The following is a 14,864-nucleotide window of genomic DNA, read 5'->3' on the forward strand; positions in this document are numbered from 1 at the left end:
CGTCTGTACAAGCCTAATTTGTGTGTACAGAAAGATAGTATAATTGGGTTGAAATTGTTCAAGTAACGTGTCGTGTTTAGTGCGGCCAAGCTTGGCCGTTAATGTTCTAGGTGTAATGTACTGCTGTTATGTGTTATCACGTTGTCTTTCCTTCCTTTCTCCTTTGTTCATTTCTCGCTTTGATTGTTAAAATTCACACTTGTAAATTTCACTGTTGTTGCTCTTAGTGTTATTTCTCTAACTTAGATTTTCTATAATAGTTCAATTTTTGTTTCAGTGTCCTTTAGTACAACGATGATTCCTGATGAGTGTTGTACGAAAACTTGTTTGAATCCCTTTCTTTCTCTACACAATTTCTTCACATTTTTCATCGTTTTATTGCACATTGTCTCCACAGTTTTACAATACATGAATACAGTGTACACAAATGTCGATCCAGCTTGTATTACTGATTGCGGTTATCAAATTGTTGTCTCCTCGCCGTTTGTAAAAATATACAAAAAATATTAACGCCGTAGCAACAGACGTTACTTCAGTATCGTTTGGCGCTAGCCAGGGTTCACACGGCTTTGGCACGTCACATGCATGATGAGCAAGCAAAAAAGCATAGCGTAGGGCCCTGAGCTTCCAAGCTCTCTCGTTTGGCCGCTCGTTTGTGCTGCAGACTGACCACAAGCCTCTACTTGGTCTATTTCAGGAAGATCGTCCGATTCAGCCGATGGCCAGTGGTCGCATCCAACGCTGGGCCCTACTACTAGCAAGCTACGACTACCAGCTTCAGTTCAAGTCGGGCAGCAACAATGGTAATGCTGATGGACTCAGTCGGCTACCATCACCCTCATCGGTACCAGAAGTCCCAACACCAGCCAAAGTCGTTCTGTCGATGGCTGTCCTGGAGAACACTCCGGTCACATCCACCACCATTGCTCAATGGACGAGCAAAGATCCGGTGCTGTCACTTGTCCTCAAGTACGTCCAAGAAGGTTGGCCGGACAACATCCCCGTGGATTATCAAGCGTATTCCTGTCGTCGTAATGAGCTTTCAGTAGTAAGTGGCTGTCTTTTGCTGGGCTCACGTGTTATTATTCCACCAAGAGGCCGTGAGCCGCTCCTGGAAGAATTACATGAAGGTCACCCGGGCATAACCCGGATGAAAGCCCTCGCCCGCAGCTACATCTGGTGGCCATCTATTGACGACGAGATAGAGCTCAAGGTCAAGAGCTGCCAACCGTGCCAAGCCATTCAGAAGTCACCAGCCCTTCAGCCGCTACATCCCTGGGAATGGCCAGGTAAAACATGGGTGCGTCTGCATGTCGATTACGCAGGTCCAGTTGAAGGCAAGATGCTCCTGGTTATCGTTGACAGTTTCAGTAAGTTTATTGAAGTCCACCAGGTATCGTCTGCAACCTCGGCTTCAACTATTGCCAAGCTACGTCAGACATTTGCAACGCACGGACTGCCGCTTCAACTTGTTTCCGACAATGGCTCAGTATTCACCAGCGACGAATTTCAACGATTCTGTTCTGCTAATGGTATCAAGCATACCCGGTCATCTCCGTACCACCCAGCCAGCAACGGTCTAGCTGAGCGTGCCATACAAACCGTCAAGAATGCGCTGCAGAAGTCTGTTGGTGATTCTGATTTGGAATCCCGTCTGTATCGGTTCCTGTTTCAGTATCGCCTTACGCCACAATCCACTACTGGTCAATCTCCATTTCAACTCATGATGGGTCATAAGCCTCGGTCCCGTCTTGACCTCACATTTCCGGACACTTCTAAGACGGTTTTCAGCCGACAGCAAGCAGCCGTAGACCGCCGCCCGGCTCACTCGTCGTCCTTCTGCTGTGGAGACCCTGTGTCCTGTGTCAACTTTGCTGGCTCACCTAAATTGATGGATGGAGTTCTTGAAGAGTGTCTAGGCCCAGCCACATTTACAGTGCGCCTACCCGATGGCAGATTGTGGAAACGGCACAGTGACCACATCCGCCCACGATTGCCAGCCGAGGAGCCACCTGTTGCTGCGCCAGAACAGGCGACAACCGCATATCCAGCTGTCGTTCCATCTGGTCAACCTCTGAGCCATCCAGTGTGGACATCACCTGTGCCGGATTCAGACGCATCCGAACTACAGCCTTCAGTTGATTCTGTACCAACGGCCGTATCTGCCTCACCAGTTCCTCCAGCACAGGAATCAGTCACACTTCCAGAGTCGCAGTCAGCTGGGTCGACTCCTGCTATTCTTCCGCGTCGCTCAACTAGAGCTGTTCAGGCGCCCATCCGTTTGGACTTGTAACAGTTCTATCATAGCTACTCACAGCTAGATCTGCTGTCTTATTTCTGTGTTTACAGCTATATTTCGCCATGTCTTGTGTTAATGAAGTTGAGAGACACCACTGCGGCTGAACTTATGGTTGAAAAATATGGTGGTAAAGACACACCTGGCAATATGGCGGTAAACACACGCCTGCCCACACACGCTCTCTAGGCTGCAAAATTCTGGCATAGAGCTCTCCTTCTCACCACCACCACCATCAGTTCGCGCCTGGCGCCTGGTTGATGCATGGCTGGCGGTATCCGGCATAGCAGGCTGGTACATCAAGTAGCGCATGGCACATAGATGATGACACAGCAACGACATAGCTCGATTGCGACGTACGTTTCGTCCCCGCTGGACTCATCAGGCAATCTTCTTCTTGGATGTCTTCATACGGACCTTGACTCGGGAGAATGAAGTTGAAGACACCACTGCAGCTGTACTTATGGTTGAAAAATATGGTGGTAAAGACACACCTGGCAATACGGCGGTAAACACACGCCTGCCCACACACGCTCTCTAGGCTGCAAAGTTCTGGCATAGAGCTCTCCTTCTCACCACCACCACCATCAGTTCGCGCCTGGCGCCTGGTCGATGTATGGCTGGCGGTATCCGGCATAGCAGGCTGGTACATCAAGTAGCGCATGGCACATAGATGATGACACAGCAACGACATAGCTCGATTGCGACGTACGTTTCGTCCCCGCTGGACTCATCAGGCAATCTTCTTCTTGGATGTCTTCAGCCTAGAGAGCGTGTGTGGGCAGGCGTGTGTTTACCGCCATATTGCCAGGTGTGTCTTTACCACCATATTTTTCAACCATAAGTACAGCTGCAGTGGTGTCTTCAACTTCATTCTCCCGAGTCAAGCTCCGTATGAAGACATCCAAGAAGAAGATTGCCCGATGAGTCCAGCGGGGACGAAACGTATGTCGCAATCGAGCTATGTCGTTGCTGTGTCATCATCTTTGTGCCATGCGCTACTTGATGTACCAGCCTGCTATGCCGGATACCGCCAGCCATGCATCGACCAGGCGCCAGGCGCGAACTGATGGTGGTGGTGGTGAGAAGGAGAGCTCTATGGCAGAACTTTGCAGCCTAGAGAGCATGTGTGGGCAGGCGTGTGTTTACCGCCATATTGCCAGGTTTGTCTTTACCACCATATTTTTCAACCATGTCTTGTGTTACTGTTTCTACAGGTAATTTGTTATTTGTTATTGTTTACCTAGTCTTTGTTTCATCTAGGGTTGGAGGGATGTGATATCCATGTACATGTCTTGTGTTGACGTCACTAACACGTCACTAGGACTCTGCATGCACACAGGCCAACCTGTGCTTCCTTGCCCTTTTCCTTGTTGTTCTATCTTCCGAGTCCTTGAAGTGACTTCCTCGTTGTTGGCTTTTGTGAATAGAATTATACATACCGGCAACATCCTTGTCTCAGTCTGGGTTGCAATAGCGGGGTTGTGAGCAGGCTTTCATTTCATCTTTTCTTAATATTTCTTATTATTTCTGCTTTACATCTCATTACAAAAATTCTGCGCATTTTTTTCTCCATCTGCGCATAAAATCTAGACTGACAACCTGCTTGCTAAATCATGCACCTGCTTTCAGGCGTAAAAACCCTGTTGTAGAGGTCTCAGTCCTCATTTGTTAGACTTACCTGTCTTTATGTCATGTCCTGGACATGGACCATATGTATGTAGTGCGCATGCTCGCACGTGAGCTTGGTCTTTTTCGGAGGTGGAGTTTGAGATGTACTGAAATCTGTAATGGCCTCGAGTGTGTGTGTGATCGAGCTGGATGAGTCCGAGTAGAACCCACCTGGAGTAGGACACAACAACTGGCGACGAAGATATGGCTCGGATATCATCGCTTCAGCCGTTTACCGGCGGCGACTTTGAAGAGTTTGAGGAAAGACTTGAATTCTATTTTTTGCCAATGATATTGGAACCGTGGCTGCTTCGGCCAATGCTGCAGACAAGTTGGCTGTCAGAAAGAAAAGGAAGGCTGTATTAGTGAGTTTGCTGTCTGCGGAAGTCTACTCGATTTGGAGGAGCCTCTGTCTGCCAGCGAAAGTAGCTGACAAGAAACTGTCGGAGATTTGCGATCTTTTGAGGAAGTATTTTCAACCTGCAATTTCGCAAGTTTCGGCGACGTTCAATTTCCATCAGTTGGAGCAGAAGGAAAATGAGTCGACTGCGGATTTCATCATTCGTCTGAAGAGATTGGCTGTGAGGTGTGAGTTTGCTGATCACCTCGATCGAGCGCTTCGAGACCAGTTTATTGCTGGCTTGATCAGCTCATCCACTCGAAATTTCTTATAGACGAAAGAAAATACTTCGGCATAGTCGTTCAATGACATCGTCAAACTAGCTTTGACGCAGGAATCGGCTGCGCGCGCGGCCGTGCAGCTGACCTCTCAGCAGGAAGTGCACAAGGTGAATCACCGGCCAGTGGAATCGCGTTTGCAGGCGCAGTCTGGTGTTTCTCGTCAATCTCATCAATCTCGAGAGCAGAGATTATGCTACCGCTGTGGGTCTACTCAACACTTGGCGGATAAGTGCAAACACAAGGCCACTGAGTGTCGTCACTGCCACAGGAAGGGGCATTTGGAGCGTGTTTGTCGGCAGAAATCCACATCAGGCGCATCGGTGCACAATGTTGTGACTGATGACGCAGGTGAGCATGAATCTCTTGATCTTGAGTGCATGCCAATGTTCCACATTTCGGATCAGGGAGAATTGAAGATCAAATCTGTGCCCTCCTACAAATTGGAAATTGCTGTGAATGATGTTCCTGTTGTAATGGAAATCGACACGGGCAGTGGCATTTCAATCATTTCTGTCCATGATTTTGAGTCACTTGGGGTGTCTCATACAAATTTAACCAAACCGAGTGTACGCATGACCGGTTTTTCTGGGGCAGAAATCAAATGTATTGGTGAAGGGAAGTTCAATGTCAGCATTGATGGTGTGGAGAAACCAACACTACTCCGTGTGGTGGATAATGGTGGTCCGTCATTGTTGGGCAGGGATATGTTGTCCCAATTTACTCTACCGTGGAAACAGATTGTCAATGTCAATCATGTTCAAATGGATGGTAGGAGGAGAGCTCACATTGAGGAATTTGAGGAGCTGTTCGATACGACTCAGGTTGGCAAGCTGAGGTCGGCTCAAATCACCCTGAGAGTGGATGATTCTGATCCAATTTTCCACAAGGCGCGTCCCGTACCGTTCTCTATCACGGAGAAGTACGAGGAGGCTTTGGAGAAATTGGAAGCAGAGGGAGTTATTCGCAAAGTTGAGCATTCCAAATGGGCATCGCCTACTGTGCCAGTACTGAAATCGGATGGTAGTATCCGAATTTGTGCTGATTACTCTCGCTCAATCAATGCCAAGTCTGATCTGGAGCACTACCCGCTACCTACTATTGAGGAAATGTTAGCGAAATTGTCGGGGGGGGGGGGAGATAAATTCACCAAATTGGATCTCTCCCAAGCCTATCACCAACTGGAGCTTCATCCAGCTTCTCGGCCATACACGACAATCTCTACTCACAAGGGGTTGTATGAATACGTGAGATTGCCCTTTGGCATTCACTCGGCAGTGGCAATTTTCCAACGCACAATGGAATCCATATTGGCAGATCTGCCTGGGTGCATCGTCTATGTGGATGACATCCTGATTACTGGGAAGGATGAGGATGAACACCACAACAACCTGATCAGGGTACTATGTCGCCTACAGGAGGTCGGGATGAAGCTTAGTCCCAGTAAGTTTCATTTCATGATGGATGAGATTTCCTACCTGGGTCACACGATTTCTAATGCTGGTGTGGCTCCCACAGCGGATAAGATTGAGGCATTGCGGGACGCTAAGGCTCCTTCGAATGTTAACGAGCTTCAATCATTCATTGGAACGGCGAATTTCTTGCGACGGTTCATACCTCATTTCGCAACAATAATGGTACCTCTGTACAATCTGGTGAAGAAATCTGCTGAATGGCAATGGGAGGAAAATGAGCAGAATGCATTTTCTCGAATCAAGGCTGCACTGTGTTCCAGTGAAGTACTCATTCACTATTCCTCGGAGAAAGATCTGATCCTTCAAACGGATGCTTCGGGCATTGGTCTCGGTGCGGTAATGTTTCAGAAGGACGAATCGGGCGAGCTTCGTCCTGTAGCGTACGGGTCTCGTGTTCTCTCGTCGGCGGAGAAGAACTACTCCAATATCGAACGGGAGGCGCTGGCGTTGGTGTTTGGAGTTACCAAATTTCGTCAATATCTGTTGGGACGGACGTTCATGCTGAGAACGGATCATCAGCCATTACTCAAATTGTTCGGCTGCACAGAGAAAGTGCCTACTCTGGTATCTTCGAGGCTGAAAAAATGGAAGATGGTTTTGTCGGCATACAACTACTCAATGGAGTACATTCCGGGCAGAAAGAATGTATTTGCGGACTATTTGTCGCGCAAACCAATGAGTGGCGATCCTACTCGTGATGAAATGGTTGAACAACAGGTGTTGTTTGTTCAAGAAGAATCTGAAATTATCAGGGCTGCTACTGTAGCGGCGGAAACGAAACGGGATGTCGTCCTGAAGAAGGTACTCCATTTCACGATTAATGGTTGGGAGGAAGTGTCAGAGCCAGAGCTCTTTCCTTACTTCGCTAAACGGTGGGAACTGTCATTAGAGGACAACATCCTTTTATGAAATGGAAGGGTGGTCATGCCTGACTCCCTGAGAGTAATCCTACTCAATGACCTACACTCAGAACACTCTGGGGTAGTGAGAATGAAACGGTTGCCTCGGAGATACGTTTGCTGGCCTAAAATCGACGAAGATATCGAGTCGACGGTCAAGCAGTGTGCCCTATGTCAACTCAATGCCAAGAACGCCCCGAAAGAGTTTGCAACTTGGACATGGCCGGCAGGACCGTGGCAGAGACTGCATCTCGACTTTGCAGGACCGTTTCTCGGCAAAATGTTCCTGGTATTGGTGGATGCGTACTCCAAGTACATTGACGTTATTCCGTCGTCGCATGCTACGTCAGCGTCAACAATAATGGCTTTGCAACGCGTGTTCGCTATTTTCGGCCTGCCAAACCATATCGTCACGGATAATGGGTCACAGTTCACAAGCGACGAATTTCAAACGTTCTTGCGGAAGAATGGAATTCATCACACGTGTACCGCTCCTGGCCATCCGGCCACCAATGGAATGGCAGAACGGTACGTGGGGTTTTTCAAGGGCAAAATGAAAGTCATGGATGAGGAACCAGGGCAACTTCACTCAAAGTTGCAGAGGTTTTTGCTCTCGCATCGTACTACCCCACAGGCGAATGAAAAAACACCGGCCGAGATGTTGATGGGGCGACAACCTCGCATCAAATATGATCGTTTGAAAATAGAAGGGCGTAAGGGGTCGTCCATAATTATCGAACTTTTTTCACAAAACGAAATAATTTCGTTATGGGGTGGGAGGGGGTTGACCAATTTCGTTTCAGAAAAGTTCGATACATGTACATGTCTTTAGGAGCAGTGACACACTTGCGACTTTTGTTGTATACGCATGTATATCTCAACATTTTTTTACGTTCTGAGGGGGAGGGAGGGAGGGGTTGGGTCTAAACTAAAATAATTCGTTTGGTGAAAAATGTTCGATATTTACGGACGGCCCCTAAGTGTTATGGATTGCATGCATGTTATGTGCAACGTCACAGTCCTAGATTACATGCATGCTATGTGTGACGTCATTATCAGATTATCTTAGCTACTGTTACCATGCGCGTAGTTACTGTTGCCATGCGCGTAGTTACTGTTGCTATGCAGCACTCGCTGTATCTAGAGTGTGCGCATGTGTGTAATGTGCTTCTCCTTGGATCCATCTTGGCTTCCTGTGCTGCATGTCTTTCCTCTCTGGTTTTACATTTACTTCCATGTTCCCTTTCAATGCAATGTATTTCTAAACTCTCCGATCCGTGTGTATCAGTGGAACTGTGTATGAGTAGTGTGCGGGCTGAATGCGAACCACAACAATTGGCGACGAAGATAAACTGCAGGCCGCGATTAAAAGTTGAACGATGGATGATTCCGGAGATGAAAAGCCATTGAAGCGTCTCGATGTCACCGGTCCTGCCCATGTCGTGGCAGAGCGCTGGCGGAAATGGAAGAGATCTTTCTCGTATTATGTCGTAGGGAAGGGCATAACGGACAAGACTCGGGCTAAGGCCTTACTTCTGCGTTTCGGCGGAGAAGGAATTCAAGACATATACGATACCTTGGAGTCGTCCATAGACCAAACTGCTGGAGACGCGCTGAAGGCGCTGACAGACGCTTTGGATGGACATTTTGCCGTCACTGCCAACGAGCCCTATGAGCGGCACATTTTCCGACAGATGGCCCAGAAAGAGAAAGAGACTGTGGCCCAGTTCGTAACTCGACTCAGGAATCAAGCGAAATTTTGTAATTTCACTGACGAAGAAGACCAAATCCGAGATCAACTGATCCAAGCCATGTCGGACCCGAAGCTGCGCCAGAAACTCCTGGAGGAGAAGAATATCAAACTGAAAGATGCCCTGGTGAAAGCCAGACAGCGGGAACTGGCGACTGTGCAAGCACGGAGCATGGACAGCTCTGCAGAATCGTCCATTCATCAGCAACGATCGTCGTCGTCAGGACCTCACGCTAACTCGTCAGGCAGACATCGTCACTCTGGTGCGGGACCACGTGGAGGTGGTACACAGACTCAGTCAGCAACGAGGAATGCTGACTGGGAGTGTTTTTCGTGTGGCCGGAAAGGTCATTTCTCACGTAGCCCTGAGTGTCCAGCACGCGGAAAAAATGTTCAAACTGTGGGAAAGTTGGACATTTTGCTGTTGTCTGTCGGTCGCAGAGGAAGAAGGACAAGGGAGGACAGCAGCGCAGAGTGCATGATTTGTCTGCTGACGCAGAGCAACAGGACAAGAGCAAGCAGAGCGCCAGTGAACCAGCCAGCAACTCCTACTCGTGCGAAATGTACAATGTCGGCCGAGTGGGTAGTAGCTCAAACAAACCAGTGTTCGTCGATCTGGAGATAAATGGAGATCATCTTCTCATGGAGCTCGACACAGGAGCTGAGCACACCGTCATTCCGGAGAAGCTGTGGCAAGCTAAGTGGTCAGATGTGTCGTTGTGTAAATCGGATATTCGTTTGTGTGCATTTGGTGGAACTGACATTCCTGTTCTTGGTGAAGCCCGTGTTAGTGTGAAGTGTAATGCAGAGGTCGTTGAGTGTTCTCTACTCGTTGTAAAAGAGGGCTCTTGTGCACTGCTGGGTAGAGATTGGTTGAGACATATTCGTCTCGATTGGCAAGCCATTTCAGCGTCTTTGCACACAGTCGATCAGCAGCCAGAGTCTGCAGAAGTGTTTAGTGAGTTTTCAGACGTGTTTTCTGACACTCTTGGTTGCATTTCTGAACACATAGCAGAAATTCGTTTGCGAGATGGGGCTGTGCCCCGATGTATCCCTGCACGTCCGGTACCGTATGCGTTACGTACCCAGGTAGATCGTGAACTTGATCGTCTAGAGCGTGAGGGCATTATTAAGAAGGTGGAGGCTGCAGAGTGGTCTTCACCAGTTGTAGTTGTACGCAAGCGCAATGGAGACATTCGTTTTTGCGCGGATTTCAAAGTATCCATCAACAAACACATTGATCCACAGCAGTACCCATACCAAATCCCACAGATCTGTTGTCGTCTCTGGGTGGGGGCAGAGTTTTTTCTAAACTGGATTTACGGCAAGCGTACGCGCAGCTGAAGCTCAGCGCGGAAAGCCAGAAGCTATGTGTCATCTCGACACATCGTGGTTTGTATGCGTATCAGTGACAAGGTTGCCATTTGGTGTCTCCAGTGCCCCGTCGATTTGGCAGCGCGTCATCGAACAAATCGTACAGGGTCTTGATGGTGTATCTGTATATTTCGATGACTTACTTATTGCTGCAGGTTCACGGCGAGATCATGACATCCGCCTGAGGCGAGTTTTAGCCCGTTTCCGGAGGTATGGCATTCGTGTTAGTAGGGAAAAGTGTGTTTTCCTACAGGACAGTGTTCAGTATCTCGGGTATACCGTTTCTAGGAGCGGCATAGCCCCGAACGACGACAAGGTGAGAGCTATCTCTGCTGCTCCACCGCCGCACGATGTCGCTTCGTTACAGTCATTTCTTGGCATGGTAAATTTCTATTGTCGTTTCGTACCGAGCCTGTCTACCATGTTGCATCCTTTGCATTGTCTGCTGAAGAAAGGAACTGTTTGGTTATGGTCGGCTGAGTGCCATAGTGCTTTCGATAGTGTGAAAGATGCATTGACCTCATCTCCTATCCTAACACATTATAAGAATGACCTGCCTGTCGTGCTAGAAGTTGATGCATCTCCGTACGGAATTGGAGGTTGCCTATTTCACATTGATGAGCAGGGTGAGAAAAAGCCAATCTATTTTGTATCTCGTGCACTCACCGCTGCCGAAAAGAACTACAGCCAAATGGACCGCGAGGGTCTCGCTATTGTGTTCTCTATCAAGCGCCTCCATCAGTTTCTGTATGGTCGTCATTTTGTGTTGCGTACTGACCATAAGCCGTTATTACGTATTCTGGGTGCTAATGTTGGCATTGGTAGCACTGTTGCTGCTCGTTTGCAACGCTGGGCTGTGTTTCTTGCCAGCTATGATTACAGTATTGAGCATGTGAAGGGTACTGACAATGTGACTGCTGACTGTTTGTCTCGTCTACCCCAGCCTTTGTCGGCAGAGCAGGAGTCTGTCCTCATTCATGCTATGAACGAATTTACCGCCGATCCATGTGGTGACATTCCTCTGTGTGCACCAGAGGTCGCCAAGGCAACTCAAGGTGATGAGGTATTGTCGGATGTGATGCGATTTCTCAGATTTGGTTGGCCTAGTGATGTAGCAGAACGTTTCGTACCGTACAGCCGCATTAGGGATGAATTGTCCATTGAACAAGGCTGTTTGCTCTGGAAAAGCCGTGTAATCATTCCCAGTACATTTCGACAAGCTCTCCTGCGGGAATTACATTGTGTGCACCTTGGCGTAAACAGAATGAAGTCAGTTGCCCGCTCATTCTTTTACTGGCCTAAGTTGGACTCTGATATTGCTGATTTGTGTGCATCGTGTGAGCTGTGTCAGCAATTTGCTCGAGCTCCCTCTAAGGAGGCTACACACCCGTGGGTTTACCCCAGCCGAGCTTTTGAGCGTGTGCATATTGATTTTGCCGAATTTGAGCACCGTTTCTTCTTTGTTGCCGTGGATGCCTACTCAAAATGGGTCGAAGTATTTGATATGGGCCGTGATTCCACTACGTCTAAGACAATTTCTTGCTTGATGAAATTGATTTCCCACTTTGGTATCCCAAAGTTTATTGTGAGCGATAATGGGCCTCAGTTCACGTCCCACGAGTCTGCGTCATTCTGTTCACAAAATGGCATCATTCACAAGCTCACGCCTCCCTACCATCCAGCATCTAACGGTCAGGCTGAGCGCATAGTCCAAGAGCTAAAAAAATCGTTGAAGACACGTCCGCCCACTGTCTCGATTGCTGCTCAGTTGTGTCGTTTTTTGTTTGCCTATCGTACTACTCTGCATAGTACCACGCGAGTTTCCCCTGCTGATTTGGTATTGCGATTCACCCCGACGTCCCGTTTTTCCATGTTGCAGCCATCCTTTGGTGACACGATGCGTCAGCCAACGATGTCTTCTGGTCCGCCGTCTCGTGGTTTTGTTTCCGGCGATCGAGTTTGGTTCCTGAATCCTGTGCCCCGTGGTGGTCCAAAGTGGCTGAAGGGTGTGGTCCTGAAGCGCTTTGGCCCCCTGACCTACTCCGTTGAGTATGATGGTCGACAACGTACTATACACGTTGAGCATTTGCGCGCGTGCCAGTCGGATGGTACTTCTGTTTGTGTCGACACTTTTCCGTCGACTTCTCCACAAGTTCCAGACACGGCTCCTGTGCCTGTGTTGCCTCCGCAGCAGCCATCCTCTCCGGTACTGCCTGTTCCTTCGTCACAACCTACTAGTCCAGTTGCAGTTTCGAGTCCTCAGCCGTCTCTTCCGTCATCTAGTACTGCTGTGCCTAGTCCAGCGTCACCAGCTGCTAGCCCCTGTCCGCCTCTTCGTCGTTCTGGCCGTGAGCGTGCTGCTCCGAAGCGCCTGATTGAAGAGATGTAGACTCTTATCTGTACTGTGCAACTTTGCTGTTTACACAGGTTTACACTGTTCCTATTCCTTGAATATGTGACGGTTTGCTCTCAGTTTTTCTCGTTTTCTTTATTCTATCGTTTTCGGTTTTCCTTGGTCAAATGTGGATACTCCCCATTTCTCATTTTAGGGGGGAGGAGTGTTATGGATTGCATGCATGTTATGTGCAACGTCACAGTCCTAGATTACATGCATGCTATGTGTGACGTCATTATCAGATTATCTTAGCTACTGTTACCATGCGCATAGTTACTGTTGCCATGCGCGTAGTTACTGTTGCTATGCAGCACTCACTGTATCTAGAGTGTGCGCATGTGTGTAATGTGCTTCTCCTTGGATCCATCTTGGCTTCCTGGGCTGCATGTCTTTCCTCTCTGGTTTTACCTTTACTTCCATGTTCCCTTTCAATGCAATGTATTTCTAAACTCTCCGATCCGTGTGTATCAGTGGAACTGTGCATGAGTAGTGTGCGGGCTGAATGCGAACCACAACATTAAGGGCATGGAGGTTTACGAGAACAATCTGGAGCACATGCCGGAATTTCAGTGCGGCCAAGCTGTCCTGGCTTTGAATTTCAGCAAAGGAGGAGATAAGTGAGCCCCAGCCGTGGTCATGGCTGTTCTCAGTCCGATGACGTATCAGATACAAGTCGGTGATGCAATGTGGAAACGCCATCGCAACCAGCTCCGTCCTCGGCAAATCCCTCAGTTCGATGCAGGGGTGTCTGAGCAGAGTGGAGCAAGTTTAACAGCTCAGGTTCCGTCATAGCCGTCACTCAGCAACAACGACGCCAGTGTCACGGCAGCGGAGCTAGGTGCGCCGGTCTCAGCCACAACCGGTACTAGTGAGTCTGAGTGAGTTAGCACTTCACGTGCCAGCTACAGCAAGACGTCGTCACCGTAAGCTGAACAACGGTCAACCCGCGCTACTGTTCGACCAGTTCATTTCAAGGATTGACGTTCAGAACACACAGTTCATATAGACCTATTCTAGTCTGTGTAATTTAAATGATATATTTTGGACTCTGCTGGATATTGTATATAATTATTTATCGCCTTCTTAGTATTTGACCCCACTAATTTCCCTGATACGGTCAAATATATCGCGTATTTGACTGCTTAGGGTGCGTTCTTAAATTCTCTAGCTTCTAGGAGAAGAAGAAAAGAGAAGTCGAAGAAACTGGGATTCTTCAAGAACGGGTCTCGAAGAATTCGGAGATATTTTGCAGATGTCAAGCAAAATGAAGCGCCATAGGGGCCGCGATCTTGAGTGCCACGAATATAGTATGCGCTGTGCGTATGCGAAAAAGGAAATGCGTACACTCATGATCAACACGTGGCTTTTAGCCTAGTTCGCATGCGCTGATCCCAAACCGCGGGAATCTCCAAGTTTCAACCACCTCTGAAGCTTGGAGAGCTTGGAGAGCTTTGGAGAGCCTCCTAAAATTTGGAGAGGATATAAGAACAGCTCTCGAATTTTTCGGAGAGTCTCCAACTTTTCCGAGAGGATTTAAGAACGCACCCTTTAATATTGACTCCTTAGAATTTCTTGGACTTTGAAATTTTCTCTTCAACTTAGAAAAAGATTTTTTTGAAGAAAGCATAAATACACAAGATGGGATTTGAACCCACAACCATGTGAATCTTAGTCACTCTTCCTTACCACCCAGCCACTGTGCTACCGATGCTGAACGTACAATGACCTTGATCCTGCAATGCCGTACAATGCGGTATAGGCTATAGTATAATACTAAAATTACAAGGATATGTCGTATATGAAGAGAAACTATTGCGTGGAGAACACTATAAATAGATTATAGACCCCATAGTTGGTCTATACAGGATATATAGACCTCGTAAAAGACCTCGGGATACCTCGGTCTTTTACTCGGTCTATATGTCCTGTATAGACCTCCTAACCGGTGTATAATCTATACATATTTTATGGTGTATCTATGGTGTATAGTGTATCATGAAATATTATGTCTCGGCAGTTGTAAGTTTTGAGATTGCATCTTGACATGTTTACTATTGCATAGTTCATAGCTTCGCCTCAACTAGTGAGGGGGAAATTGTCATGTCCTGGACATGGACCATATGTATGTAGTGCGCATGCTCGCGCGTGAGCTTGGTCTTTTTCGGAGATGGAGTTTGAGATGCACTGAAATCTGTAATGGCCTCGAGTGTGTGTGTGTGTGTGTGTGTGTGTGTGTGTGCGTGCGTGCGCGTGCGTGCGCGTGCGTGCGTGCGTGTGCGTGCGTGTTCATTGGCTGGGGTAAGCAAAATATTTGCCTGAGACGGAT

General features: G+C 48.1%; 1 protein-coding gene across 1 annotated transcript; it reads left to right on the forward strand.

The window, feature by feature from the left end:
* The first annotated feature begins 718 nt into the window (after positions 1–718).
* LOC135813159 (uncharacterized protein K02A2.6-like) lies at positions 719–2,293 on the forward strand. Its single transcript, XM_065326376.1, has one exon. The coding sequence runs from the start codon at positions 719–721 to the stop codon at positions 2,291–2,293; it is 1,575 nt and encodes a 524-aa protein (XP_065182448.1).
* Positions 2,294–14,864: the final 12,571 nt, after the last annotated feature.

The sequence above is a fragment of the Sycon ciliatum genome, chromosome 3 (assembly GCF_964019385.1).
Source record: "Sycon ciliatum chromosome 3, ocSycCili1.1, whole genome shotgun sequence".
Classification (NCBI taxonomy): Eukaryota; Metazoa; Porifera; class Calcarea; order Leucosolenida; family Sycettidae; genus Sycon; species Sycon ciliatum.

Excerpts from the sequence above, each read along its gene's own strand:
- LOC135813159 (XM_065326376.1), top strand. The coding sequence starts at position 719 with ATGGCCAGTGGTCGCATCCAACGCTGGGCCCTACTACTAGCAAGCTAC.